The sequence below is a fragment of the Sarcophilus harrisii genome, chromosome 4 (assembly GCF_902635505.1).
Source record: "Sarcophilus harrisii chromosome 4, mSarHar1.11, whole genome shotgun sequence".
NCBI classification, from domain to species: Eukaryota; Metazoa; Chordata; class Mammalia; order Dasyuromorphia; family Dasyuridae; genus Sarcophilus; species Sarcophilus harrisii.
Genome location: NC_045429.1, coordinates 181,824,108 through 181,851,453, shown reverse-complemented (window position 1 = coordinate 181,851,453; position 27,346 = coordinate 181,824,108). Strand labels below are relative to the sequence as shown.

At 35.7% G+C, this 27,346-nt stretch overlaps 1 protein-coding gene across 1 annotated transcript in view; it reads left to right on the top strand.

Moving 5' to 3' along the window:
* Nucleotides 1-5,379: 5,379 nt before the first annotated feature.
* Nucleotides 5,380-27,346, top strand: part of SLC35F1 (solute carrier family 35 member F1) — a 523,457-nt gene continuing 501,490 nt past the window's right edge. Inside the window, exon 1 of the mRNA XM_003769385.4 lies at nt 5,380-6,291. Within this exon, the coding sequence (XP_003769433.1) occupies nt 6,116-6,291 (176 nt within the window). The 5' untranslated portion in view covers nt 5,380-6,115. The remainder of the gene's footprint in view (nt 6,292-27,346) is intronic.

Below are 27,346 nucleotides of genomic sequence, written 5' to 3'. Positions count from 1 at the left end.
GCTAACTATGTGACTGAATAATTTACAACCTCTCCAAGGCTCACTTTCCTAATCTATAAAATGGTTATAAAAATATTTGTCATACCCACTTCATAACACAGTTGCATGGCTCAAATAAGATAGAGTATACAAAATTCTATGCAAACTCAAACTGCTGCATAAATGCCAAATATTATAAGATCATAATCATTGGAAGCAGGGGCTGGATGACCATTTTCTATGAAGTATTTTGTAGAAGTAATTCATGAATACATGTGTGTGTGTGTGTGTGTGTGTGAGAGAGAGAGAGAGAGAGAGAGAGATTCAATGACTTCTAATTTTCTTTCCAACACAAAGATAAAGTAGAAGATAGAGTATTTTGTTTGAGGTACAGCAAATATGTTAATATGGTTAAATAAAAGACTGAATGGAGGTCACTAGAATATATGAAGATTGGAAGAGTTTGTCATGGATTTTCTCAGTTGGATATTGATCTAAGTACTCTTTAATTTTTCCTGAGGCAATTGGAGCTAAGCGACTTGACCTAGGAAGTGTTAAGTGTTTGAGAGCTGATTTGAACTCAGGTCCTCCTGACTTCAAGGCTGGTGCTCATCCACTGTACCATCTAGCTGTCCCTGATCTAAGTACTCTTGAAGGGATCTGGCTTAGCTGAGTTTCATACCAAGCTTCCAACCTAACTCTTTCTTTGTTTGGAACTATTACTTTCATTTAAAATGTTTATTGGTACCTACATTTTCACTATATCATCGTGTCCACTCATTCCTAAAGTATATCCCTTCTTTAAAAAGGAAGAAAAAAATCCAGCAAAACTAACATCTGTGTCTGTGTCTGTGTCTGTCTGTCTGTCTGTCTGTCTCTCTCTCTCTCTCTCTTCCTCTCTCTCTCTCTCTCTCTCTCTCTCTCTCTCTCTCTCTCTCTCTCTCTCTCTCTCTCTCTCTCTCTCTCTCTCTCTCTCTCTCTCTCTCCATCCATCTATCTATATCAAAAAAGTCTGAGTTCCATAGCCATGTTCCCTTACTTCTTCAAAGGCAGACTAGGCTTTAGGTTCATTTTCTCCATCAACATTTAAAATATTTTAAGGTATCATTGCTTGTAACCTCCTTCCCCCACCATTTTCACTTTATTATGTTCTATAAATGATCTTGTACTTTGAATCATATTGCCCTTGGCTACTATGTACTTCTGTTTGGAAAGGAAGTCAAATGTTTCCTGGATAAGGTGTTTTCTGGGGTTTTCTTGTCTTCCCATTGTGTTAATTGTTTTGTGTGAATCTAATTCTAAAATATTTTGAAAAGCAGACTCATTATCTTTAAGGTCACCATTTTTCAGTTTTAGTAGCTTATTGAAAAGGATTGAGTTGGAGCTCTTGTAATAGATTTAATGTCATCTCTTTATTTTATCCTTCATTGTACATTTGACATTAATTTTCATATGTTACCAGCGAGAAAGAGAGAGGCAGAGACAGAGAGAAAGAGATAGAGACAGACAGAGACAGAGACAGAGATAGAAACCAAAAGATTCCAGTGTCAATAACTGATTGTTTTCTATTTAAGTTGTAGACAGTTTCATTTAAAATAACATTGTATAGTTTCTTGTTTAGTATCTCCTTGAATATTTTATGTAAAATATGCTGCCTTTAAGTTTCTAAATATTCTGAACAAACCATGCACATAAGCAAGTTCACATGTAGACATTGGTTTAAAATTATAAAACAAAGACATGTATATTTCCCTTGCACCAACCTTTATATTGAAGACACTGAATGTCAAAGTATATATGTTTGGAGATCATCAAATCCTCCCTGAAATTTGTTTACTTTTTTCTTATACACACACACACACACACATTGATGTATCACTTGCAATAATTAATTATCATCTGTCTTCATATGCTTATCAGGAGCATGGCAAAAAGAGATCACCAAGTCCTATGAAATATTGTTTGTTGTTGCCTTTGGACATACACAAAGTTAACCCTGCCACTTTACCCTTGGCTTTTTTTATAATGTCACAAAAATTTTCAAAATATGCTATCTTGCTATTTAGATGATGCTTCTTTATCATATGATTTCATTTGTACAAAATTATATTAAACATATTTGGAGCTTAGTTTGTCTGGTACCATATTTGTTACTTGATGCATACATTCAGAGAATCAACAGTTAATATTTTTGGACAGGCTTTTTAAAGATCCATTGTTATCTTTCCCATTTCATCACTGTCACTATGGGAGCAGGAGGAGAGTCAGAAGGAGTGACTGTTGACCATTTTGTATTTTTCAAGGGTTATTGTGGTCCAAGAATTCATCCTCTAGCAGTCAGTGTTCTGATGGTATACCTCTTTGAATTTACATTCTTAGAGAATAGTCATAGTCATAGATATCTGCTGCTGGGGCTCTACTTGAAGCTAGTTGTCCAGATTGGTAGAACCTATTACAATATAAAGTCTGTTTACATAGTCTTTGAAAAAATGGGCTGACTCTAGCTTGACAATGGGGCTTTAGAATAGAATTTATATGGAAGAATGGCAATGTACCTTGAAAAAAAATATTAATAGAACTATAATATACAATCCTAAGACTTTATAATTTTCAAAGAAAGCGAAAAATTTTTTATTGTTGCCTCTAGCCCAAAACTGAGTTCTCCCTATCCCTAACCCCATAGAAATCTCCAATTATTAGTTGATAGATACAGTTACAGGTCTACACGGTCTATAATTCCATCATTCATCAAATCTAGTCATTCCTTAGAAATCAGTCGATAAGAAAGCAGCACCAACAATATGCAGAGCAAGACATTAAACCACAAACTTTAATTAATCTTTCTCCTGACATGGCACCTGTGTACTATCCTTCTTTGCTGTCCTTTGGGAGAACTTATGACAAAGGCAGGCTAATTATAATATCATTATCATACATTAATACTCCCCTAAAATGAGCTTTTCTGTATGCATTTTAAGTAACCACACGCACAGTTCCATCAAGGCTTTAGAACTTCCCCATGTTAGAAAACTCCTGTAACCTCAAAATCTACATATCTTGTGATGTAATCAGATTCCATAAATATCTTTGTCTAGTTTCATTGGGTGCCTGACTCGTGCTCTGTCCTGATAGATTCTCTACAGGAGCACAGCCTTCTCTGTATGCATGATTCTCAATTAATATTAATAAAAACCTTTACTTGATTTGGAGATGGCCCAAATCCTGAATTATTTCAAAGATACCACAAATTATCTTCTTGAACCCCAACAGAAAGGCTTCTCTAACAATGTAGCCAGCTAAATAATGAAAGCATTGTTACCTTAATTTTGCAGATAAGAAAAAATCAATCTGTCCATGGTCACAAAGACCATGTCCATGTCAAAACCAGGACTCAACCCCATCTCTTGACTCTTCAAATAGAGAATTATTTGCTTATTTGATAAAAGATAGTAAGTTAACCCCCTGAAAATTTGGAGATATTTGGGAAAAATTTAAACTTTGATAATATGATTTTAGAGAAACACAACAAAATTGGTTCCTGCTTGAGCTGAAGTCTGTTTATTATGCTAATCTAAATTTAAAGGCCCAGAAATGTTAATAGTTTTGTTTAATAAGATAAATGTTTTCTATTCCCTTGTAAACATGGATTCTGTCTCTGTTGACTTAATCTCTAAAGGAGATTTGTGTTTCAGGTATGGGTTGATCTAGATAACCTTTGAGATTCCTCATGTCTAAAATGTTGATTCTTTGAGACAGTACTAATTATAAGAATTCAGGACTTCAGTCTTTGTTTTGGTCAAACCGCTATTGATTGTCATTCAAATTCCTGAATTTAACTCAAAAAGCTACAGTTGACCCATTCAATAACTTGTCCAGGGTAATATAAACAGCAAGATGAAGAGCTATAATGGAACTTATTTGCTATCACTCCAAAACAGATACTTTTTTCACTATACTAGAAATACCAGCAGAAGCTGACTAGTGATGTTGCAAAGAGGAATGAGATTGTGGCATTTTTTTTCTTTGTATCTCCAATGTCAAGATTAGTACATCTCACAAATGATTGTATTGAAATAACTTAGACTTAAATCATTGACACCAGACTAAAGCATTATGATTTCTCACACTTGACTATTGAAAGTTAAAGCTCATTTTCTTCTTTTCTTTAAATCAGCAAATAAAAATAGCTTTAGCTTGTGAAGGGGTAAGATCAGTAATAGCACTTGAACCAATGGGGATAAAGGAAGATAACTTCAGATGCCTGGAGATTTCTCCATTTTATGCTCATTCATATCCATATTAGTTCATTCTATAATAGTTAACCTTTCTGCATCTGCTTCTCTGTCAATAACATAAGACCTTCCACTTTGGGGATTTTACCAGATGATTCAGAGAATAAAAAGGTAAGGTTCATAAACTGCTTAGGGATTCTAATGTGTAAAGTACTTTCAACAAGTACAAAGCAGTATTGTTATTTTATATGCTTTAATCTTATCCATCTTTATCTCACATTTCTGACTCAGAAGAGATTTAGACCATTTGGATATAATAGAGAAATACAGATATAGAATGCTTCTTGAGGAATTACTAGGAGTGAATGCAAAATTGAAAGTGCAGACACAGCATCAATTTGTGAAGTAACAAAAATATTAAAAATAAAGAAAGTTAAATGTAAAAGAACAGAGCATCAAAAGACACAATCATTCATGACAGGCGTTACAACAAATATTATTTTATATTTTTACAATAATTTGCTATCAGGTTGAGCCAAAATGATCAGTTAGGCAAAAATTTCATTATGGTCTCAAAAGGGGGTCCTCAGCTCCTGAAGGCAAATCTCAAGGATCCTACTAGGATTACCCTATGGAAGACGGCATCTTGGGTTCCTTTCAGGTAGATCTTTAAATGTTTTTGAAGTGGAAAAAGTCTTAGAATGGAACACTAATGTTAAAACGGAGGAAGCATGTTGATTGCAAGAAATACATGTTTAATTTGGACTGTTTTGAGCTTCATAAAGATATGATCTATTTTCAGGCTGAGGATATTTTACAATAGAGAATTTCATGAATGTGAAAGGGTTAGTACATTTTTTTTTTCTTTTTCCTTGTAGAGGGACATGTAGGAAACCGCTTGCCCACTCATGTCTTTAAAACTTAGTATTTCGCTACCGGAGTTGTATAAATCCCGACATTAGAAACGTGTCCAATAAGCAAATACTGCCCGGCTTTTTGCCGCTGTCCGGAAGAAAGTGGTGCTGGAGTTTCTAACAAGGGGATTTACAACTCCTGATATTTTAGGACAGGGAGCCCAAAATAAGCGATTAGAGACTAGTGGATAATGAGAGAGGACAGGAGGGGCTGGGGAAAATTAAGCACCTCAAGGGCTCCCTCTGCCGAGAGGAAAAAGTGACTATCCCAGCAGAGCAGCATCCCCACAGCTCTCTGATCTGTTGCTGCCCCCATTGCTGCTTTCTTATTTTCTTTCTTTCTTGGCCTCTTACTCTCGGAGAAAGACGAGCAACTCCGCGGGTGAAAAGGAAATCTGTACCACTCTCTTCTTGCGAGTGAGGAAAAACCTGCGGCTCACCTGCGCCTTCTTCCCTAACCTGCTACTCCAACGAAGAACTGGGGGTAAGGGTAGGTGGGAGGGAGACTTGGGGAAGGATCCATAGATCCTTATTACTATATTACTATGGTCTCGCTTCAACGGGCTGGACCCCACTACCGAACGGGAACGGGAGAGAGTGTCTATCTGCTGGCTCTCTGAATAGTGTGAAAGCACTTTGGAGTCTCTGCGTGAGGAGGAGGAGAAGGAAGAGGCAGCGGAGGCGGTGTAACAGCAGCAACAGCAGCAGAGTGAGGGTGCGCGCACTCTGGGTTAGAGAGTGAGCGAACGCTGAGGCTGGGGCTGGGTGAGGGTTTACACGCCGCCCGCCCGCGGAAACAGCAGCAGCCACGCTCAACCTCCCTGCCCCTCCAACAACAGCACCGCCTCTCCCCTGCAGCGTCAGCCCGGGGACTCCCTCTTTCTCCTCCTTCTCTCCTCGCCTGGCCAGACCTGGGGCAGCGCAGAATGCGCCCAGCTGCTGCGTTCTGATCGCCCTCCCACAGCCGCCGTAGCCGCCGCCGCCACCGCGATGATCTCCCCGGAACAGCAGCAGCAACAGCAGCAGCTGCAGCAGCAACAGCAGCCCAACCATGTCGTGGCCACCATCGAGAATCTGCCGGCCGAGAGCAGTGGGAGCAGCGGCGGGAGTCTCTCTGCCTCGTCCGCCTCCAGCGTGCGCCAGAGGATCAGGAAAATGCTGAACAGGTGAGCAGAGCTGCGAGAACGAGGGCTCGCCGGTACTGACCGGGAGGGGCGTGGGCTGCGGGGACCCCAGGTGTTGGCAGAGGCCGGGGGTGGCTTCCTTTGCTCCAAAGATTGCACTTCGGTCCCGTTGGGACTGGGTTTGGGGCCCGGGGACTAGGGAGAGGGGGGAGTGGTTCTGCCTGCAGCACTAGTAAAGGAAGCGCACCCCATTGGCGGCAGCGTTGTCCCAGAGAGAGGATCTAGGGGCCCCCCCTCTGGGTGGCTGATAGGGGAGGTAGTTTGGGAATGATATTGTGCTCTAGAGATGTGCTCTTTATTGGTGTGTTTGTGAATGTGTGTGTATGCTTGTATGTGAGCGCAGATACGCACATCTTGGTGGAGAGGAGGAGGGGAATGCCCTTTTCTTTTCTTATAAGTCTTCGGGGAGCTCATTACCAAGCCCTGTGCACTAAGCAGTCCTTGAGAGACCCGTAGGGAGCCCGGGTCCTTTCTTGTTGGAGTGGTCTCCTAGAAATAAGGGGCTTGGGTGCAGCCGTCCCACTTCAGGCGAGCTGAGCCCCTCATTGTGCAAGCTACAGGAAGGCGGGGGATGGTGTCGCTGCTGCTGTCCAGGCGAAGAAAAGGAGGCAGGGGCAGGGCTTCTCTCTGCTTGTTTCTCGTGCAGACACACTGAGCCCTTTTCTGGAATATAAAGACGGAGGGAAAGAGGCAAGAGGCCTGAAGCAAACCCAGGCAAAGTACGAAAATGGAACATTGAGGAGTTAAGGGGCGGCTTGGGGGAGGTGGATGTTGGTCACTGGTCCTGTCCAACAGACGTGCTGGTTTAAGAAAGGAGAGGAAACATGGACTATGCACTATGATCATTATTAGCATGGGGCCCCATTTGTGCCTCTTAAGCTCTGCCTACGATTGGGAGAGGATTCATATTTAACTAGCTTGAGGTGAATGAATTGTTGCTTCTAAGCCTTTACATGGACAAAGAAACCTATCTACGTGCTTGTATATGGCTCTGTATTGGCGTGCGTTTCTCTGACTTTGTAGAGGTAACTCTGGAGAGAGCTAGATCCCTTGCTCTGTTCACACAGGTTTCTCGGTGGTTTAAAATCTGAGTGGAAATGCATTTCGAAGGAGTTCATATCACTTTAACTGACTGGAGCTAAAAGTGGGAGTACACAATGTATACCGAAATAGAGCTGTAAAATTCGCTCAGCTGGGGCTCCATCTATTCATTATCTCATTATTTTGCTGTGTGGTTTAGGTATATAAACCCAAACAAACAAACAAAAGAGCCCAGTCTTATGACTGGAAAAGGATGTTAGATCTCTTTGTGGGAACTTAAGTTTCTAGTATCAAACAGGAAGAAATGCACTGAAACTGACATGGGATTTGGTGATGGAACCTTAAGCTTTTCTTTTGCAGGGCTTGTGGCAGAGGATGGCATATGCCAAAATAGATTGGAAAGATAGAAGAACTGAGTTAGTCAAGGGGATGCTCCCTATTTTGCATTCTATGTAAATTTCTGATTTCTTAAATGATAAATCTGCATTGTTTTGTTTTTTTTTAAAGTAACTACAAATTTACATGGTTTCCATTCATTTAAGACTGAGTTAAAAAAAAATGCAATCAGAAAATGATTTTCTCAGACCAAGAAACTTTGATAAACAGATGACTGGCTGGCTGGCTAGATGGCTAGATAGATAGATATATAGATGGATGGATGGCTAGTTAGCTAGCTAGCTAGCTAGATTGCCAGCCAGCCAACCAGCCACGAAGGGAAGCTTATATAAGCCTCATATAAGCCTGAACAGACTTTTCCCTCCAAAAGGTGATAAGTACATAAGTTCATTTTCCTTTGTTTAACCTCAAAGAAATACCATTTTAGTGCTATGCTATACCTTAGTGGAGGTAGTTCAATTTACTGGAAAGATTAGTAAAGTTAAGAGAGAAGAGGTCTGAGTTCTAGATGACTGTAACAAAGTTCCCTTGTAGCTCTGGGTGAGACATTTCATCTCCTACTTTTTTTCATCTATAAAATGGGAATAATAATACTTGTCCAAGCCACTCATGAAATAGTTGTGAATAGTCAAAGGAAATTATATATGTGAAAGCACCATGAATGGCACATCATTATTCAAATATAAAGTAGGATTTTTTTTTTGATAATGGCAGAACATTTATTCATCAATCCTCTGGCTTTCTATAGATGAATAATGGTATTTCTCTTTTACAGAAGAGGAAACCAAAGCCAAAAAGGTTAAATGGGATGACGTCTAATCACAAGTACATCTATAAATGGGACTATAAGGCCATGCTTTAAACACTTAAACGAACATTATTTAATTCTAATACCCAGAAAATTCCAGTTGAGAAATTCATTGGAGTTATATTATTTCTGTTGGCAAAATGCTACCATTGTCTTTAGCTAATGAAGTTTCCTTTTCCCTCAAGGACAAGTATGAAATACATTTCTTCTGGGAAAGAACATCTTTGGCTGGAGGTTAAAAATATCAGAACAAATATAAGGTTATCTGTGATGGAATGATTTATTTAGCACAATATGGAGGGGGGTGTTGACTTTGCCTAGAAATGAAAACCAATATGGCTGTAATATTACTAGTGACTGCTAAGTGACTCAGATTCAAAAAGTAATGCTGAGTGTTAGTTAAGAGTAGAACATCTATCACATCTTTGAAGGAAAGAAAGAAGCATTTATTAAGCAGCTCTTCTGTGTAAGCATAGGGCTAATGCTTTACAAATATCTCATTTGATCTCTTAATAACCCTGTGATTAATTAATTATAAATAAAAACAGGATTAATAATCTTGTGAAATAGATGCTGTTATTATTCCCACTTTACAGATTTAGAAACTGCTGCACACAGAGATTTGGGGACTTGCATAGGGCTACACAATTAGTAACTTTCTGAGTTTTTAAGCTCATATCTACCTAACTCCAAGAGCTCAACCCACTGTGTCACCTAGCTAAACTATCTCTTTATCCCATATAATGCTGTAATCTCACACAATTCGATTCACTGTTAACACCCTTAGGCCAAATCTTAGTCTCAGGTATAAATTAGAGACAAATACAAATAGTATTTCTTTAGTTCCATATCATGCAAAAGCGATATAACAACTTTGCCAAAAGTAAGTATAGAGAATATTTACTGATGAATAGACATGACACTCTAACCTTGGTCAGCTGTCTTTTCTGTTCTGCTGGGTCAATGGAAGGATGACTAAGAGAATTCAGATGATGTAGTATGAGCAATTATAATACTATTAGTACCTCAAGCACAACTCCCCTTCCTGGCAGTTTATCTCAGTCTAAATAATGGAAAAGGCACCTTTTCATTCAAAAGGGGGCAACATGCAGTATAATAGTATACCACATTAATAGAATGCTTTAAAGAATCCAAAGTACTTCGTAACAATACTGTCAGGAAAAGTAGCATGAAAATGGCTCTCCCCATTTTAGAGATGAAAAATTTGGAGTTTAGAAAGATTAAATAATATTAATTATCAATTAATTAAAATGAATAATTAATTTTAATTAAAATAATTAAAAAATAAATAATAATGGATCTGAAGTCAAACTACTGATCCAACACTTGTTGAACCAGAAATATGAGCTCAATTTTCCAAACTTTATGTCCAGCATTCTCTTCAGTATATTGACCTACCCCACATTCTATATACCCACTTATTTTTTGAAATTCCATTATACATAGAATGGAATTTCCAAAAAGAAGTGAACTTTGAAGAAAAAATTATTTTAGTTTATAACTTTTTTATGTCACTCATTTTTTTATCCCTCCTTTCCTAAAGCCATTGAACCTATTCTTGTAATAAAGAAAAACATATAAGCAAAATGACAGACACTCTAACTGCCTCTGATAATATATACCATATTCTACATTTATAATCCTTATCTAACCCACTATAAGAAGGAAAGTGTGTTTCCAGATCTGCTATTCAGAACTAAGATTATTCATTAAAGTTCTTTGGGGTTTTATTACTTTAATGTTATTTTCTTTTACTTCTTCGTAGTCATTGTACAAACTATTCTCTTGATTATGTGTACTTCTTTATCAGTTCATACAAATCTTCCCACATTTTTCTGAATCCTGTGTTGTTTTTTATAGTGCAATAATCTATTACATATGCCATAATTTGTTTAACCACTCTGTAAGTGATAAACATTAATTTTGATAGTAATTATGAATAGCTGAATTATGAATATCATAATGAATATGAATAAATATTGATTTAAGATTTGCAAAGTATTTTACAAATATTATGTTACTTATCCTTACACCAATGCTGGGAAGGGGGACTTTTGCAGATGAATAAATTGAGGCAGATAGAATGATTTGCCCAGAGTCATATAACTAGAATGAATTTGAACCCAGATTTTCCTAACTCCAGGGACAATATTCTATCTGCTTCAATTTTGAGCAGTTTGAATGCAATGCAATGCATTGCAATGCAAACTTAAATGAGTTCAGTTTTAATATAGTTGCCTTTTGTTTTATTTAAATAACACACAAATATATATTTGTTTTTCAATTAATACGTAATATTTAATAATACATAACATTTAATTATGTAATTAATTATGTAATTTTAATGTACTAATCGCTAATATGTAATATTTAATACAGTAATATGTAGTAAGGCTGTTGAATTTTATAGATTGTATAGAGGAGTTCTCAGTGGTTAATGAAGATATTTGCTGTCTTTAAGGAATTAATATGGGCATAATAATATACAAGATTTCAATGCTGAAAGGTTATCAGATAACCTTATTTTTAACAGAAGCAAAGGAAGCCATACTCAACTTTCTTTAAATGTACTATTTTTTAAAAAAAGTATCAACTTTTGATATAAGATCATCCCTTCTTTATTTCCTGATGATTGGGAATGACATATTGACCCAAGTGAGGAAGAATAAAGTATAACCAACTCTTACTTCCTTCTTTCTTCTATAGGTACCATATTTGGAATATGTAACCTTCCTCCTATATTTGAGGCAATGATAAAACTTCACAATGTGTCCAACTTGTAAATGAACATATGCCATAATTTACTCGCGATAATAATAGTAAGCAATATTTGTTATGGTGATTTAAAGTTTGTGAACTGTTTTATATGAATTATTTCATCTGAGCCTCACAATCTTTTGTTTTCTTTTTTTTTTCTTTTACATGGGATATAAAGCTGATGAGATGAGAAAACAGCTTCAGGGAGATAATATAACTAGCCCTCCCTCTCAAGCTAATAAGTATAAGAGACAAATTTGAACCCAGGTATTAATGAAGCCAGAGCTTTTCCTACTATGTTACCATTGTTAACAATGTGGAAGTCAAACAAGTCATTGACTATCTGTTAACTCTGAAAAAACAACCAACATTTTTCAGAGTTAAAGATGAGTTTCACTTTGATAGACAATGGCTTTCTCCTCTATTCCTGGTGTCTATTGTATTCCTTCATTTTCCTTCATTTTGTCTGTAATCACTTCTCTTAAATAAATCTACCTTTTGTAAAAAAAAAAAAAAAAGAAAAAGAAAAAAGATGAGATTCACTTCAGATACCCATTTTCCTTTTATAGCCATTAAACCTTTGTATTTGAACGGACCTGAAAGATTCTTTATGTCAATTCCAGTATTCCTATGTAACATTTAGCATGCGATCATGCAGCTTCTACTAGACTTCTAGTTGCTGATTTTTCATCACTTCCTTAAGCATTTTCAAGGTCCTATGACCTCTGACAGCCAGGATCTTGAGATAAAGGCATTCTTGAGAGGCTAAAAAAATAGATCATAAGATATTTTCTTTCTTTTTTTATATATAGTGTTTTATTTCTCCAAACACATACAAAAATAGTTTCCAACACTGAACTTTGCAAAACCTTGTGTTCCAAATTTTCTCCCTTTTTCCCCCTCCAAGACAGTGAGCAATCTGATATAAATAAAATATGTGCAATTCTTCTAAACATATTTCCATACTTGACATGCTATGTATGAAGAATCAGATCAAAAAGAAAAAAAAACACAAGAAAGAAAAAGCATAAGTAAACAAACAACAATGATGATGACAAAAAAAGGTGAAAACACTATACTTTGATCCTCATTCAGTCTCTATAGTTCTCTCTGGATGCAGATGACATTTCCCACTCCAAGACTGAAACCATGAATCATCACCACATTGTTGAGAAAAGCCAAGTCCATCACAATTGATCATCACATAAACTTGTCGTTACCATGTACAATGTTTTCTTGATTCTGTTCACTTCACTCAGCATCAGTTCATGTAACTCTTTCCCGGCTTTTCTGAAATCATCCTGCTCATCATTTCTTTTTTTTTTTTTTTTTATTTAATAGCCTTTTATTTACAGGATATATGCATGGGTAACTTTACAGCATTAACAATTGCCAAACCTCTTGTTCCAATTTTTTACCTCTTACCCCCCCACCCCCTCCCCTAGATGGCAGGATGACCAGTAGATGTTAAATATATTAAAATATAAATTAAATACACAATAAGTATACATGACCAAACCGTTATTTTGCTGTACAAAAAGAATCAGACTCTGAAATATTGTACAATTAGCTTGTGAAGGAAATCAAAAATGCAGGTGTGCATAAATATAGGGATTGGGAATTCAATGTAATGGTTTTTAGTCATCTCCCAGAGTTCTTTTTCTGGGCATAGCTGGTTCAGTTCATTACTGCTCCATTGGAAATGATTTGGTTGATCTCGTTGCTGAGGATGGCCTGGTCCATCAGAACTGGTCATCATATAGTATTGTTGTTGAAGTATATAATGATCTCCTGGTCCTGCTCATTTCACTCAGCATCAGTTCGTGTAAGTCTCTCCAGGCCTTTCTGAAATCATCCTGTTGGTCATTTCTTACAGAACAGTAATATTCCATAATATTCATATACCACAATTTATTCAGCCATTCTCCAACTGATGAACATCCATTCAGTTTCCAGTTTTTAGCCACTACAAAAAGGGCTGCCACCAACATTCGTGCACATACAGGTCCCTTTCCCTTCTTTATAATCTCTTTGGGATATAATCCCAGTACACTGCTGGATCAAAGGGTATGCACAGTTTGATAACTTTTTGCTGCTCATCATTTCTTATAGAACAATGATATCCCAGTCTTAGGTATTTTCAAGGACACAGATGTCATTGAGTTTGTATTATAGATTTAGTTTTTGCCAAATCCTTCAGTGGCTGCTGAAGGCTTTATCCAGTTTACAAGGTAGCCTCGCACACAGGGCTTTTCCAAGGACACAAAACCCCAAGAAAAGACAAACAAACACTAAGATGAACATCTATCTCCTTATAATTACACAACTCTTCTGTGATGTAGTCTCATTTGATTCATTAGCTTCTCCTCCCTTTAAGATGCTCCAGTATAATGAATTGTCCTTGTTGCTGAATAGTTATAATAGTAGCAGTAGTAGTGATAGTAGTGATGGTGATGGTGGTAGAAGCAGCAGTAACTACCATTTATATAGAGCTTCCTATATGGCAGGTACTATACTAAGTGCATTACAATTATGATCTCATATGATCCTCATAAAAACCCTAGGAAGTAAGTGTTATTATCATGATCATCCCTATTTTACAGATGAAAAAACTGGGGCAAACAGCAGTAAAGGAATTTGCCTAAGGTCACATAGCTAGTAAGTACCTGAGGTTAGATTTGAACACAGGTCTTCCTAACTCCAAGCCCAGTACTCTATTTACTGTGCCATCTAGTTATAAATAATAATAGCAAGATTTTGATTGGTTTTTTTTCTTTTTTTTTCTTCAACTAGGCAATGAGGTTAAGTCATTTGCCCAAAGTCACACAATTAGTAAATGTTAAGTGTGTGATACTGGATTTAAACTTGTGTTCTCCTTTACTCAGGGCCAGTGCTCTATTCATTGCACCATCTAGTTAATACATGTCTCAAAGTCATTCTTTAATCTTGAATTTTTTGCAAGTGAGGATGACTCACATATTTGGAGTTCTTTGTTTTCCTTTTTTGTCTTACTATCTCTAGTATTTAACCCAGTAATAGGTGTTTAACAAATACTTGTGGAATTGAACATTTTTGTATTAAAGTATTTTCTTCTGACTACCTGACAAATGACTCAGATAATTCTGGCTTAAAAATTGTTAGAATGAGAATTGGTTGTTTGTCTTCAATTATAAAAAAAATTCTAATATGTTTGCTTTACCATATAATGAGGATGAGTAAAGGTGTTGACAGTAATTATTTGCCTGTAACTTGCTAGGATCACCTAATCATGTATGTCCATATATCTATTTTTGTTTCATTTTTCCTTGTCAACCTAAGGTTGAAATTGATTTCCAAAATTATGAAATATTTGAGTACTAACCTGAAGGCATTAAAGTGGCTATACACAGGACTCATAGGATCATAGGAATAGAACCAGAAAGTACCTTTGAGGTCATCTAGTAATAACTGTAACTAATATTTATATGCATATTTAAGATTTGTAGATACTTTATATGCTCATCATAGAATATTATACAAATGTGATGATTATAATAATGATGATACTGATAACACTATTAATAAAGAAATTGAAAATCAAGAAGGTAAATGGCTTACTCAAGGTTATTCAGGTTTGTAAATGCCAGCTTTAGCACTAGAAACCATATCCTCTGATTCTCAGTTCAGTGTTTTTGTTAAGGTACTCAATGTCAAGAAGGAAGGGTACCATTTAGGATCCCTGTAATCTAACCAAAGCATTTTCTGAGACAATTAAAAGAGATGGGAAGGAACACAAAGCTCATTCAAACACAGATTCCATAAAATAGAGCAGTGTCTAAAATTAGCTATTACACCTACCTAATGAACAACATCAATACTATTCTCGGCTGTCTTTCCTCATCAGGTGTGAAAGCCTTCCCTGAGATATTGATAGTAAGGGATGCCATTTGTGGCTTTACCTCATGCTACTCAATCTAACAGATGACACAGTAAGGAGGGGGAGTATAAAATAAAAATCGGCTATTAATGAGGATAATCAAGACAAAATTATTACAAACAGTAGCAGGTGGTGTGTTGCAAACAGTCATTTTCAAGACCTCTAGTAAATGATACATGTTTAAGGAATATTTTTAGCTAAGGGTAAGCAGTAAAAATGGAATAAAACAGTATATGGTAAATTTCCTTTTATTTAGAACCCTCAAGAAAAATTTAGTTAAAAAGAAAGAGAGAGAGAAAGAATGCTTCAATCTGTATTCAAATACAATCACTTCCTTCCCTGCATATGGATAAGAGTTTTCATCATATGTCCTTCAGAATAGCATGGATGATTGTATTAATGAGAATAGCAATGTCATTTACATCTGGTCATTCCACAACATTGCTATTACTTTGTATACAGTACATTTCACTTTGCTTGAGTCATGGAGGACTTTCCAGGTTTGCTTGTTTTTTTCTCCCCCTAAAAGCATCCTGCTCATTATATCCTATAGAACAATAATAATCTATCACAAACACATACCACAGTTTATTGAGTCATTACCCAATTGATGGGCTTAACCTAAATATAACTATTCTTTAAAATGAATGAAATACCTCAAAAGGAAGTGAAATTTTTATCCTGGAGGTCAAAAGGATTCTTGGTCAGGAACTGAATAAACTTGATTCCCTTCAGATCTCTTCAAAATCCCAGTTTCTGCTGCTTCTGGAAGTTAGTTTTAAAATATTTCCTGATATCAATTCAATAAACCTTTAAGTTGAATTGAAATTAGCTTATTTACTTTTTAAAAAAAGTTATTTTTCATAATAGTGGCATGGAGAATAAGCAAAAATAAAATGCAACATCTGGCTTTCATGGTTATGTTAATTCCAGGCAAATAAGTTATTTCTTATATCTTTAATGATAAAATTGTTACAACCTTTATAGTGCTTTAAAACATATGAAACTAGGGGGGAGGAGGTTGTATGTAATTCTACTTAGAAACTCAAATCACAATTACCCATATATAAAATGAGCCAGAATCATATTTTCATGTGTGGCAAACTATGTGAGAGTATCTACCAAATGTTTCTAAGCAATATTTAGATTAAATAGTAAACATTTTCACCACTTGTTATTATTTTATCTATGTATGTATGTGTGTGTATTTACATATGAAAGTGTATATCACCAAAAATGAAGATTTTCAAATATTTATCATCATATAGGTTAAATATGAAGTTTAAAATATTTTATTCATATATTTTGGCTTTAGTGCTGGAATTAAAATCGGGAAACCTGAAATTGAATGCTCCCCTCTAATAGTGATAAAATTTTAGAAGAATCATTTTAAACTTCTTTTCCTCTTAGTTTCCTCATATACAAATGAAGATAATATTTTCACCATTTCACAGAGCTGTTTTGAAGGTCAAATTAGTATGAGATAAAGTACTTTAAATGTTAAGGCACCATTGTATATATTAGTAAGATATGAGTAGCCATTACTAGGAATTCTGGTACCTGGAGCAAATTCTGGTACCTTGAGGCATATCAAGAAGAATGATGGAATGTATAAGAGAGAGTCTAGTAAAGGAAAAGTCAGGTTTCAATTTCTCCTCTCAACTTCTGCTATTCTGTGACTCAGCTCTTACTTTTCTCAGAGTCTGCGCTGAGACTGAGGTGCCTTCTTCACCATTCTCTATAGATTACGAGAACATCTAGGTATTAGGATTATACTCTGGCTCATTGCTGGAATAAAGCACACTTCTTTTTCTTTTTTTTAATAGCTTTTTATTTACAAGTTATATGCATGGGTAATTTTACAGCATTGACAATTGCCAAACCTTTTGTTCCAGTTTTTCCCCTCTTTCCCCCCCACCCCCTCCCCTAGATGGCAGGATGACCAGTAGATGTTAAATATATTAAATAAAGCACACTTCTTATATAATGTATGACCCCAACATGATATTTGTATCTGGGAAAAGGTCTTAACTGTCTTATCCTAGTTATGGTTTAGGCAGAATGCCTTTCTCTCTTTCATTGTTATATGGAAGTAATCTTGAGTACTTGAAGTTATGTATGTAGAATATAATACCTATTAGGACCTAGTTGGAAAAGCTTTAAATGTAGACCACATGATGAATTATTCCTTGAATATTGAACTTAAAAATCAAGAGAGACTCATAAGTTACTTGGTTGCACTCTGGATGATGAATATTTTGACCATAGCAACTATTTATAAAAGCCTTCTATATTTGAAGCATTGAGATCTGTATCAGTGGAGAAAGTGTCCACATTGATGAAATCACAGATCCTTGAAATATTGATGTAATTATTAGTAGCATGTAAATACCTGCTTGAATAAATCAGTCAGGAAGGGAAGATGAAAACCAACAAAAGGACAAAATACTAAGGACCTTTTAAATAATAACATTGTCATGGGAAGAAATTTCTTATAGATAAAATTTTCTTTATTACTGATTTATCAGTGGCAGCCTGACTCAACTCTGAAACCAGTATTTAAACAAACCAGTATTTATTCTTAATGTTATTCTGAGCTAACCTTCAAGAATAATGCCTAAAGATACTTAAAAAGATTTGACTGCAAAATAAGAAATGCATTAGAATATCTATGTATTCATGGTTCATTGCTGCTTAATAAAAGTTAAGTTCCTTACAAAATACAGCTTAACTTTACAAACGAAGGTTACAGGCCACCGATTCCAATTCTATTTACCAAAATTAATTAGTACATTCCACTGTAATTGTTTTCATTACTACTATTAAGGGCAAAGCATAGAGCAAATGCATAGCAGAATTTAAAAGAAATCATTCTAATCACTTACAGAATTAGAGAGACAGGAAAAGAGCTAAAGGTTGCTGTTAATCATCTTTGGCGAAAATGAAGCACAAAGAGCTCTAGTTCTTACCTTATTATGCCATGTGGTGAGTCTTACTTTGTCCTGCTGTGGATTAGTTGTGTGTCCTTGGAAGAGACATTTTCCTGAGGCTTCTACCTTTATTGTCAAAACAGACAAAGATGAATAAAGGAAAAATAAAGTAAAAGTAGCACTTACTTTTCTTTGTAGGGGATAAAAAAATCTCCTTCAGCTCACAAACAAAACAGTTCAAATAATTCATGATATTTTTCACCTTAATGAAAAGGCACTCATTCAGCAATAAAACAGAATTCCCATAAGAATCTTCAAAAGTACTCACAGTGTCCACAAATTCTGTCTTTTGTCTCAAAACAGGAAAATGAGCTTTCATAAGGTATTTTGCAAAAAATGCAAATGACCCCACATTCAAACTTGTATCGAATTTTGCCATTTAGGGATAAGCCCATTAGCAGAATCAAAATATAACCCAGGAACACATAGTTCATTGAACATCTTAGCATATTGATAGCTTTTATGTAGCATTGATTATGAAGATGAAGAAGTGCAAAATTTTATTTTCTCCCTTAAGGTTTGATGCATAATGATACAAAAATTTCAATAAAATTTAGAATTTGGCCAGTGATAGAAAATCTATATTTTTGTGTCATACAAAAGAACTAGAGGTTGTTAGGCTGAGTAGATCATGTGTGAGACTTAGATTCAAGAACTCCTAGCCTTGAATTCCATCTCTGATACAATCTGTGTGACCATTAGCAAGTAATTTAACACTGAGTCACTCTTTCCTCACCACCATAGAACATATCTCATAGGGTTGTGAAATTTAAAGAAGATTATACTGATCAAGGGTTTTGTAAAACTTATACTTATCTATGTATATGTATATGTGTATATGACATACATACAAATACATACATATACATATGTATGCGCATATATAGTATACAAAGACTGAGTTCAAATCCTACCTCAGGAACTTAATAGCTGTATGTCCCTAGCAAGACACTTCTATTTTCCTTAATCCACTGGAGAAGGTACTCCGTATCTTTGCCATACCTGGTCACTAAGAGCCAGACATGATAGAACAAAAACATAGTTATATGTATGTATCTATATCTATATATGTATATGTATATCTATATCTCTCTCTATATATACACACATGTATATATATATATATATATATATATATATATAATCATCAAAGTTGGTGTAGAGAACTCCCAAGTCCTTTCCACATCTAAATCTATGATTATCATCATTATATTAAAGGTAGCAATAAGTTTATTAAATATTACATATATAGTAATTTTGATCATATTTTTATGTTAAAGGTGAGAGAAAGTATGGTTTAATGGGTTCAGAGCAAGCCCAGTTATCAGAAAGACTCTGATTCAAGTTCTGTCCATGACAGGTTCTGGGTGTGGGACCTTGATGAAATTCTTCCCTTATGGATTCCATGAGACCTTAGACCCAGGGTATTGTAGGTCACTTGGTCATTTGCATTGGTAAAGAGAGTTTATTCCACCAATGAAATTACAAGTTAGGATAAAAAAAGTGGAAATATATCAATTCATCAACAAATATTTACTAAATGCCTATTATGTGCCAGTTACCATGCTATATGTCCCAGTGTTTGTCAAGGGAAAAATGAATTTTCATTCATAAATCAGGCTTCTGATTTTACTTTGTGAAGGGTAATCATTAATTTGAGTAAGACATAATGCTTTGTTTACAAGGTATCTATCAGCACATTAATGTTGTCCTTGCTGTGAAATTTCAGATGAATAAAATTCAAACATATTTATGAAATTTCAACACATTGTTTTTCACTAATTGCCATCCATGGGTTTTCATTAAGATATAGCATCTGCTTTAGACAAACAAATCATTAACCTTGACAGGAAAAGTGCAAACAGGAACCTCTTTCCTGAGTCAGCTAATGGGTTCATTCTTCTAACATTTAAGAATCCATTTCATGTTGATGGAAAGATTCTTCTTTTCTTACTCTACACTTCTACTCCCCAATAAAAGGCATTGTCTGCTTTCACTGGAACTTGAGGGAAATTCTTTCCATTATGAGATTCAAACAGTATGCTGAAAAAAAAGATGCAAGTGAATTAGAATATGGTTCAATGCTTCCAACTTCAAATAAAGGAGCAAAGTTTTCTTGACATTGCTGTTGTCATGTCTTTCCGAGATGCTCAAAAGCTACCTCAGCATGTGAAGGCTAGCACTAATACTCCTTCATCCTTGTCATTTCCCTTATGGAACATATGCCTTGTCAGTTTGGGTTGGAGACTGAAATGCACTGATTGATTTAACAGGACATATCTGTTTATTAAAATGCATTCCTTTATGAAAACAGAAAATAAAAGAGAAATTCAAAAGTGTGTGGGATGGGAGAGAAACTAACTAGGTTTAATTGTAAAAAAGCATTTCCTAGGAAGAATAATTTGGCACAGCACATATGTTTCTGCTGTCTGTGCAGCTCTGAGTGATGGTGCTTAGAGGGTACCTGTTGTATGTAAAAGAGAGTTTGACAGACCTTGTCACAGAGGCTTTGGGAAAAGGTTAGTGCCTCTTGAACTGGGGAGGTTTCAAAAGAACAGCAGCCTAAATGGCTCCATAGAGGAATGGGGGAGGGATGGACAGAGTGGCTCTGATGAAATGGACAGAGCAGCTTTAATGTGCTAATGAGGGAAAGCCCAGATGCCAGCAGTGATCAGAGGAGCTCTTTGTGACTCTGGGTCTTTTGAGATGGCTGCGGTCTCTGTCCTTATCGTGAATCCTGCCTCAGGCAGGGAGAAACACTGGCACTCAAAGAGGTGCTCTCCTTTTCTACTTCAGCTGATAGCCTTACCAATCAGCTAGTGAATGCTGATGAGCATTGAATGGGTTGAAGAAAATAGTAGGGTGGGGGATTTAGGGGAGACGAAGGGAAGAAAGATGGAGGTTGGTATTAGGTGATGTATTTTGCTCAATTTAAACAAATGGGGGTGCTCTTCACCCTACTGAACTTGGTGAGGTGAGTTCCAGTCAATCCAACAGACAATGGTCATGTCCTGGAAAGTGGAGAGGTAAGTTTTTTAGTGAAGGTCAGTTAAAAACAAAATAAAATTTAAAATGATCGTAGTGATTTCTTGAAAATAATTTGAATGTTTTGTATGTTTATGTTGTTCAGTTGTTTCAGTTATTCTGACACTTCATAACCCCATTTGGGTTATTTTTTTGTTTGTTTGGTTTTTTGGCAAAGATACTGGAATGGTTTACCATTTCCTTCTCTGGCTTATTTGACAAATGAGGAAACTGAAGCTAGTACGTGTCTGAAGCCAGATTTGAACTCAGGAAGATGAGCACCTGCCTGGTGCTCTATCCACTCTGTCACCTAGCTGTCCTTTATGTTCATATCACTGTCATTTCTAAATGTATTTTAATGTATCTCCAATTACATTCTCCCTGGAAACAAAAGGAAATAGTTAAGTTAAAAAAAACAACCAATAAGTTGATTATATCTGACAATATATGTTTTATTCCTTCTTATCAATGTCTCACTTCTCTACTGAGAGGAGTTTGATAACATTTCATTCTCTGTTATATGGGATAAAAGTTTGCTAGTAACATTAGAAAAGCCAGAATTCAGCTTTCTTTTACTGTTCTTTTAATTTACATTTTTGTAGTCATTGCCCTTGGCTTTCTTCTGGTCCTTCTTCTTTGGATCAGGACATATCAATCTTTCTGTTTCTCTGAAATTCTCAGATTCATCATTTTATCGAACAATACTATTCTTTTGCATTTATACACCATACTTCCCCACCAACACCCAATGATGGGCCTACATTTTATCTCCAGCTCTTTGCTATCTCAGAAAAGACTGTTAGGAAGAGTTTGTTCTATATGGATTCTTTTTCCTTTTCTTTCTTTATTTCTTTCTCTTTCTTTCCCTCCCTCCCCCTTCTTTCCTTCCTTCCCTCCCTTCCTCCTTCCTTCCTTCCCTCTTTCCTTTTCTTCCTCCCTCCCTCCCTCCTTTCCTCCCCTTCCTCCTTTCCTTCCTTCCCTCCCTCCCTCTCCCTCTGTTTCTTTCTTTCTTCTTCCCTTCCTCCCTTTCTCCATCCCTCCTTCTCTCCGTCCCTTCCTCCCTCCCTCCCTTCCTTCCTTTCTTCCTTCCTTCCTTCTTCAAGTTATGCCCAATAGTAGAATTGCTAAGTCAAAGGATATGAGCCAATGAGTTTTTTGATGGGGAATGCCATGATTAGATATTGATTTCATTTCATGATTTCAGATTATTAGATTTTTTTTAGAAACTTCATTTGAATTCTAAACCAAGGAAGACTGACCAAAGCTATATTTTTCAAATCTACTTCGTGTTTTCTCTTTAATAATTACTTTTTCTAAACCTTATGAAAATGTAAAATGGCAAATGTGACATGGAAGAATATCTTTAACATTTGTCTCTCTCTCAAAAATCTACACACTTTTAGACCAATAAAAATGTTTTTCTGTTGTGGAAAGCATCATGCTTTATGACTTGAAAATTAACTGCTATCACTCCTTTCTGGGTACTTTTTGCATCTTGGAACTATATATGTAGTCTCTACTCCCCTACTGGCACCGTTGACTGGTTCTAACTGCTACTGAACTTCTCTTTTCTTCATCCAATAGTAGAATCGGACCTCTTGCAGAGACAATGGATTCCAAACACTTTTTTTTTGGTTTCAGCTACTACTTCAACTTATTTTCCAATTCCAAGACAATGAATCATATACTTTGCTAAGACCCCTCACCTCCTTAAGGAAGGATGCCTAAACTAAGTATTTCTTTTTTTTTTTTTTTTTTTTTTTTTTTTTATTTAATAGCCTTTAATTTACAGGATATATACATGGGTAACTTTACAGCATTAACAATTGCCAAACCTCTTGTTCCAATTTTCACCTCTTACCCCCACCCCTCCCTAGATGGCAGGATGACCAGTAGATGTTAAATATATTAAAATATAACTTAGATACACAATAAGTATACATGACCAAAACATTATTTTGCTGTACAAAAAGAATCAGACTCTGAATTATTGTACAATTAGCTTGTGAAGGAAATCAAAGATGCAGGTGTGCATAAATATAGGGACTGGGAATTCAATGTAATGGTTTTTAGTCATCTCCCAGAGTTCTTTTTCTGGGTATAGTTAGTTCAGTTCATTACTGCTCCATTAGAAATGATTTGGTTGATCTTGTTGCTGAGGATGGCCTGATCCATCAGGACTAGTCATCATCTAGTATTGTTGTTGAAGTATATAATGATCTCCTGGTCCTGCTCATTTCACTCAGCATCATAAACTAAGTATTTCTTAACAAAAGTGAAGTAAAGCTAAGATATAAAACAAAAAATGTGTAAATACACACAAGCATATATATTTGCACAGGGTCATACCATCACTGATAACTTGTTCACAGGTATAGTCATGCTGCAGTCACTCATCATGATTTCTGGAGCCCCACATTCCCTTTGGGCATACCTTCTTCCTTGGGAGAGACTCTAGGGAACTCAAAAATGTATTATTCAGATATAGATTGTGAATGCAGTTTCTCATCCTAGTCTCCTAATGCAGATATCACTAGGATACTGAACAAAACAGAGTCCCTGAAATACACCCCCCACTTCCCCACACATACATTTTCTCATATGCAGTCTTTTAAACTACAAAATGGCCAACTCCATTCTTAACTGGCATTATTGCAATAACTTTTTGGTGATAGGCTTGGGGACTGAAACCTTGGTGGCAGTTTCTTGATCACTTAAGAGTGTAAAAGCCCCACACCCTTCAAGTCAGAGGTCCTCGGATTTGGCAGATGTTCAAAGACCACACCAGTCACTGTACCACTATATTCTGCCCTGCTGACTAGTTATATTTCCATAAGGTAGGGGTTGGGAAGGAGGGAACATGAAATACATCTATAGGAGCTCAGTGTCACTGTATTCTTGTTGCTTATCTTTGCTGGGTTAGCACAAAGTAAGCCTCCATTTGTTAAATGCTCAATTGCTCATGAGTCCCTTGTTTTGTCTCAATATTGAACCTGAACCAGCAGGTGCTGGCATCAGGCCCACCTCTGATACTTTCTGATTGGTTTCATAGGCTTTACTATCTCTTCTCTTAAACCCTACCTCCACAGAACTGCCAAATTGCTATTCCTAAATCACTAATCTGACTATGCAACTTTCCTGCTCAAAAAAGTTATGTTTTTAGGATAAAATACAAACTTAAAAATTTTGGTTTTTAAAGATCTTCACAATCTGATTCCAATCTGTCTTTTCAGGCTTACCATACATTATTATCCTTCATGAAAGGGAAGGAAAGAAGGAAACATGCATTTATTAAGTACTTACTATATGCCAAGCACCATACTAAGCTTCATGCCCTTTATGGCATGAAGTCATAACAAACTCTGCTTGCTATTTCTCATTGAGAATATTTCTATTTCTGCGCTTTTTTTCCTGTGATATATTTTCTCCTTATCTTTGCCCCATAGACTGTCTAGCTGCTTTTGAAACTCAGCTCAGGTGCCACAGACTACCTGAGGCCTTTCTTAAGCCTTTCATTTGCTAGTTCTCTCCTCTCTCAAAAATTATGTTGTATATATTTTGCATTTAATTTTCTATGTATGTGTTATTTACCTTTGATAAAATGAAAGCTCCTCGGGGGAAAAGCTATTTAATTTTTGTCTTTGTGTCCTTAGGGCCTTCCATGATTCCTGGCACATAGCAGGATCCGAATACATACTTTTTTTTTTTTTTTTTTTTTTAAGGAATAACCTCTTATTCAGTCAGCTAATTTTCTTTCCTTCTTCCCACCCCATGAACTTCTCTGCTTCAGTATTCACTTATAAACCAATATTTACAATTTCTCAAAACTCCTTGTTATACATCATATATTGTTCTCGCTTATTATTTACTTCCTTATTTTATTTTTGTACCTGTACCACCTCTTTGACCAGAATACCTCTTTGTCTATACACCTTCCTTCAGCACACTCAGGAGCTAGTTTCTATCATTAGACTATCACAAACCCCAGTGTCCAGAATATATTCTATTGTTTCCTAATTAAAGGTCATAAATAGCTACTTCAGGAAGATATGTACCCTCACCACCTCCAATGCATAGTTATCCCTTTTATCATAGTGTTTTCATATTTTTACATATTTCTCCTATTATCCTTTTTCTTTCATTTCTTTCCAAATATAAATGAAAACTTATTATGACTCCTAAGAAGGAAATGCTATCACAATCCATACTGAGAATTTCCTAATGTCACATTAGATGGATTATGAATATGTTTTCTCATATTCAGTACATACATGAAGTTCAAATTCCTTAGTATTAATTTACCTACAGTGTGACTTTACTGGAAAGTGTAGTTATAATCAATCAATCAATGAGTATTTATTAAGGACATACTATGTACTAGGTACTATGAAGTTGTTTTTTGAACTGAGGTTAAGGAAACTATGAATTCTATGAGATGGGAATAAAGAAAGAACATATTCTATGCATGGGGAACAGTTGATACAAAGGTATCATTATTATGATATGTGTTTGTATTCTTAGAAATATGTCCCCTTTTCTATCTACAAATGGTACAAGTATAACATTTATTTAATATTTAATACTTCAAATATTTTGTTTCAAATTTTTCTCTATCTACAAATAAATTTTAACATTTATTAAATATTTAATATTTCAACTAGTTTGTAATTTCATTGATGAAATTATTCTATTGCCACATGAATTGTTATGACCAAAAAGAGAGTCATTAACTGGTGCCCAACTGCTTTTCAGAAGTTATCCCAAGTTTGCCCTCTGACAGCCATAGAGCAGTTCCTCCTTGAGATCATACTCAAATACTTTACAAATTAGACCAAATGAAATGATATGTGTAAAGTACTTAGAAAATATTAGAAGGTAAGCTTCTTGCGGAGAGGGACTTGTTTCACCTTTGTATTTGTAATCTGTTAACACTTTGTGACTGCAATATGATAAATAATCATTGATAAAAATACTTTGTAACAAGCTGTCATTATTACAGCTTCCCAGATATTGTGCTTTACAAGCATAGCTTTAAAGAGTCCAGGGTCCATCTCAGTGTCATTATAAGGCATTGAAGAAGGACTTGAAGGATGATAAATAACACTCTTTTTAAAAGTAGTTTTACTTGGTTTTAAAACTTTCCCCATGTTTATCTCCAGAGATTCTGAAAAGCTTGAATATTTTTCTGTCAAAATCTCTTTTTAAAAGAGTATTAAAAATCTCTTTTACCTTTTCTTTATGTTTTATGTTTTCTAACCTCAGTTGGACATATTGGTTCAAAAAAAGTGAATGACTTTTCTGATCAAAAGCCAACAAAAAATAATGTTGAAAGTATTTTAGGCATTGAGGGGGTTATGTCTAGAAAAGAGATCATTTTTAGTCCTAATGTGTTTGTGTCCAATACAACAAGGCTATAATTATTACCTTCCTTGCTCCAAAGTTAATTGTAATTTGAAAGATGGCAGAAGGTGATGGTCATAAGGTAAGGAATATTTAAAACGTTTGTACCAAGGGGCTCCTCAATTGCTTAGCTTAGATATGCATTTGTAAAGGGAAATGGCATCTTGTCGTAGTATAGAAAAGAAAAAGAGTGATGAGATTATGTGGAGTGCAAAATATTTTTGGCTATGGGTTAGCTGGGAGTGAAGTATTTCTTTGCATAATTATTCTACACTTTCCCCATCTTAATTTAATACATCTGACATATAATTCCAAGTGAGTGATTCAAGAATTAGAAGGTTTTCTTCTCTTTCCAACTGCAAGGCAGGTAAAGTGGCCCTAGGACAACTGTTGCATAGTTTTTGGCAAAGGATATTTACCTAGGCTTATATGTTTAACACTTTCTCTTCCCCAAGGGTGTTAATGGGGAGATTAGATGCTTAAAAGAAGTGGAGAATCTGAGAAAGTTGAAAGCTGATAAAAGAATACTTGCTAAGAGCAAGTCTTGAATTTTAAGGATCAAGGGTTCAAATGCATCATATTTTCATAGGTGCAGTTCCCATGTTAGATATTTTAGACTAAAGATAACATTTGTTAAATTTAGCTAAAGATGTAGTAAGCATTTGATATATGAAAAGCAAGGAC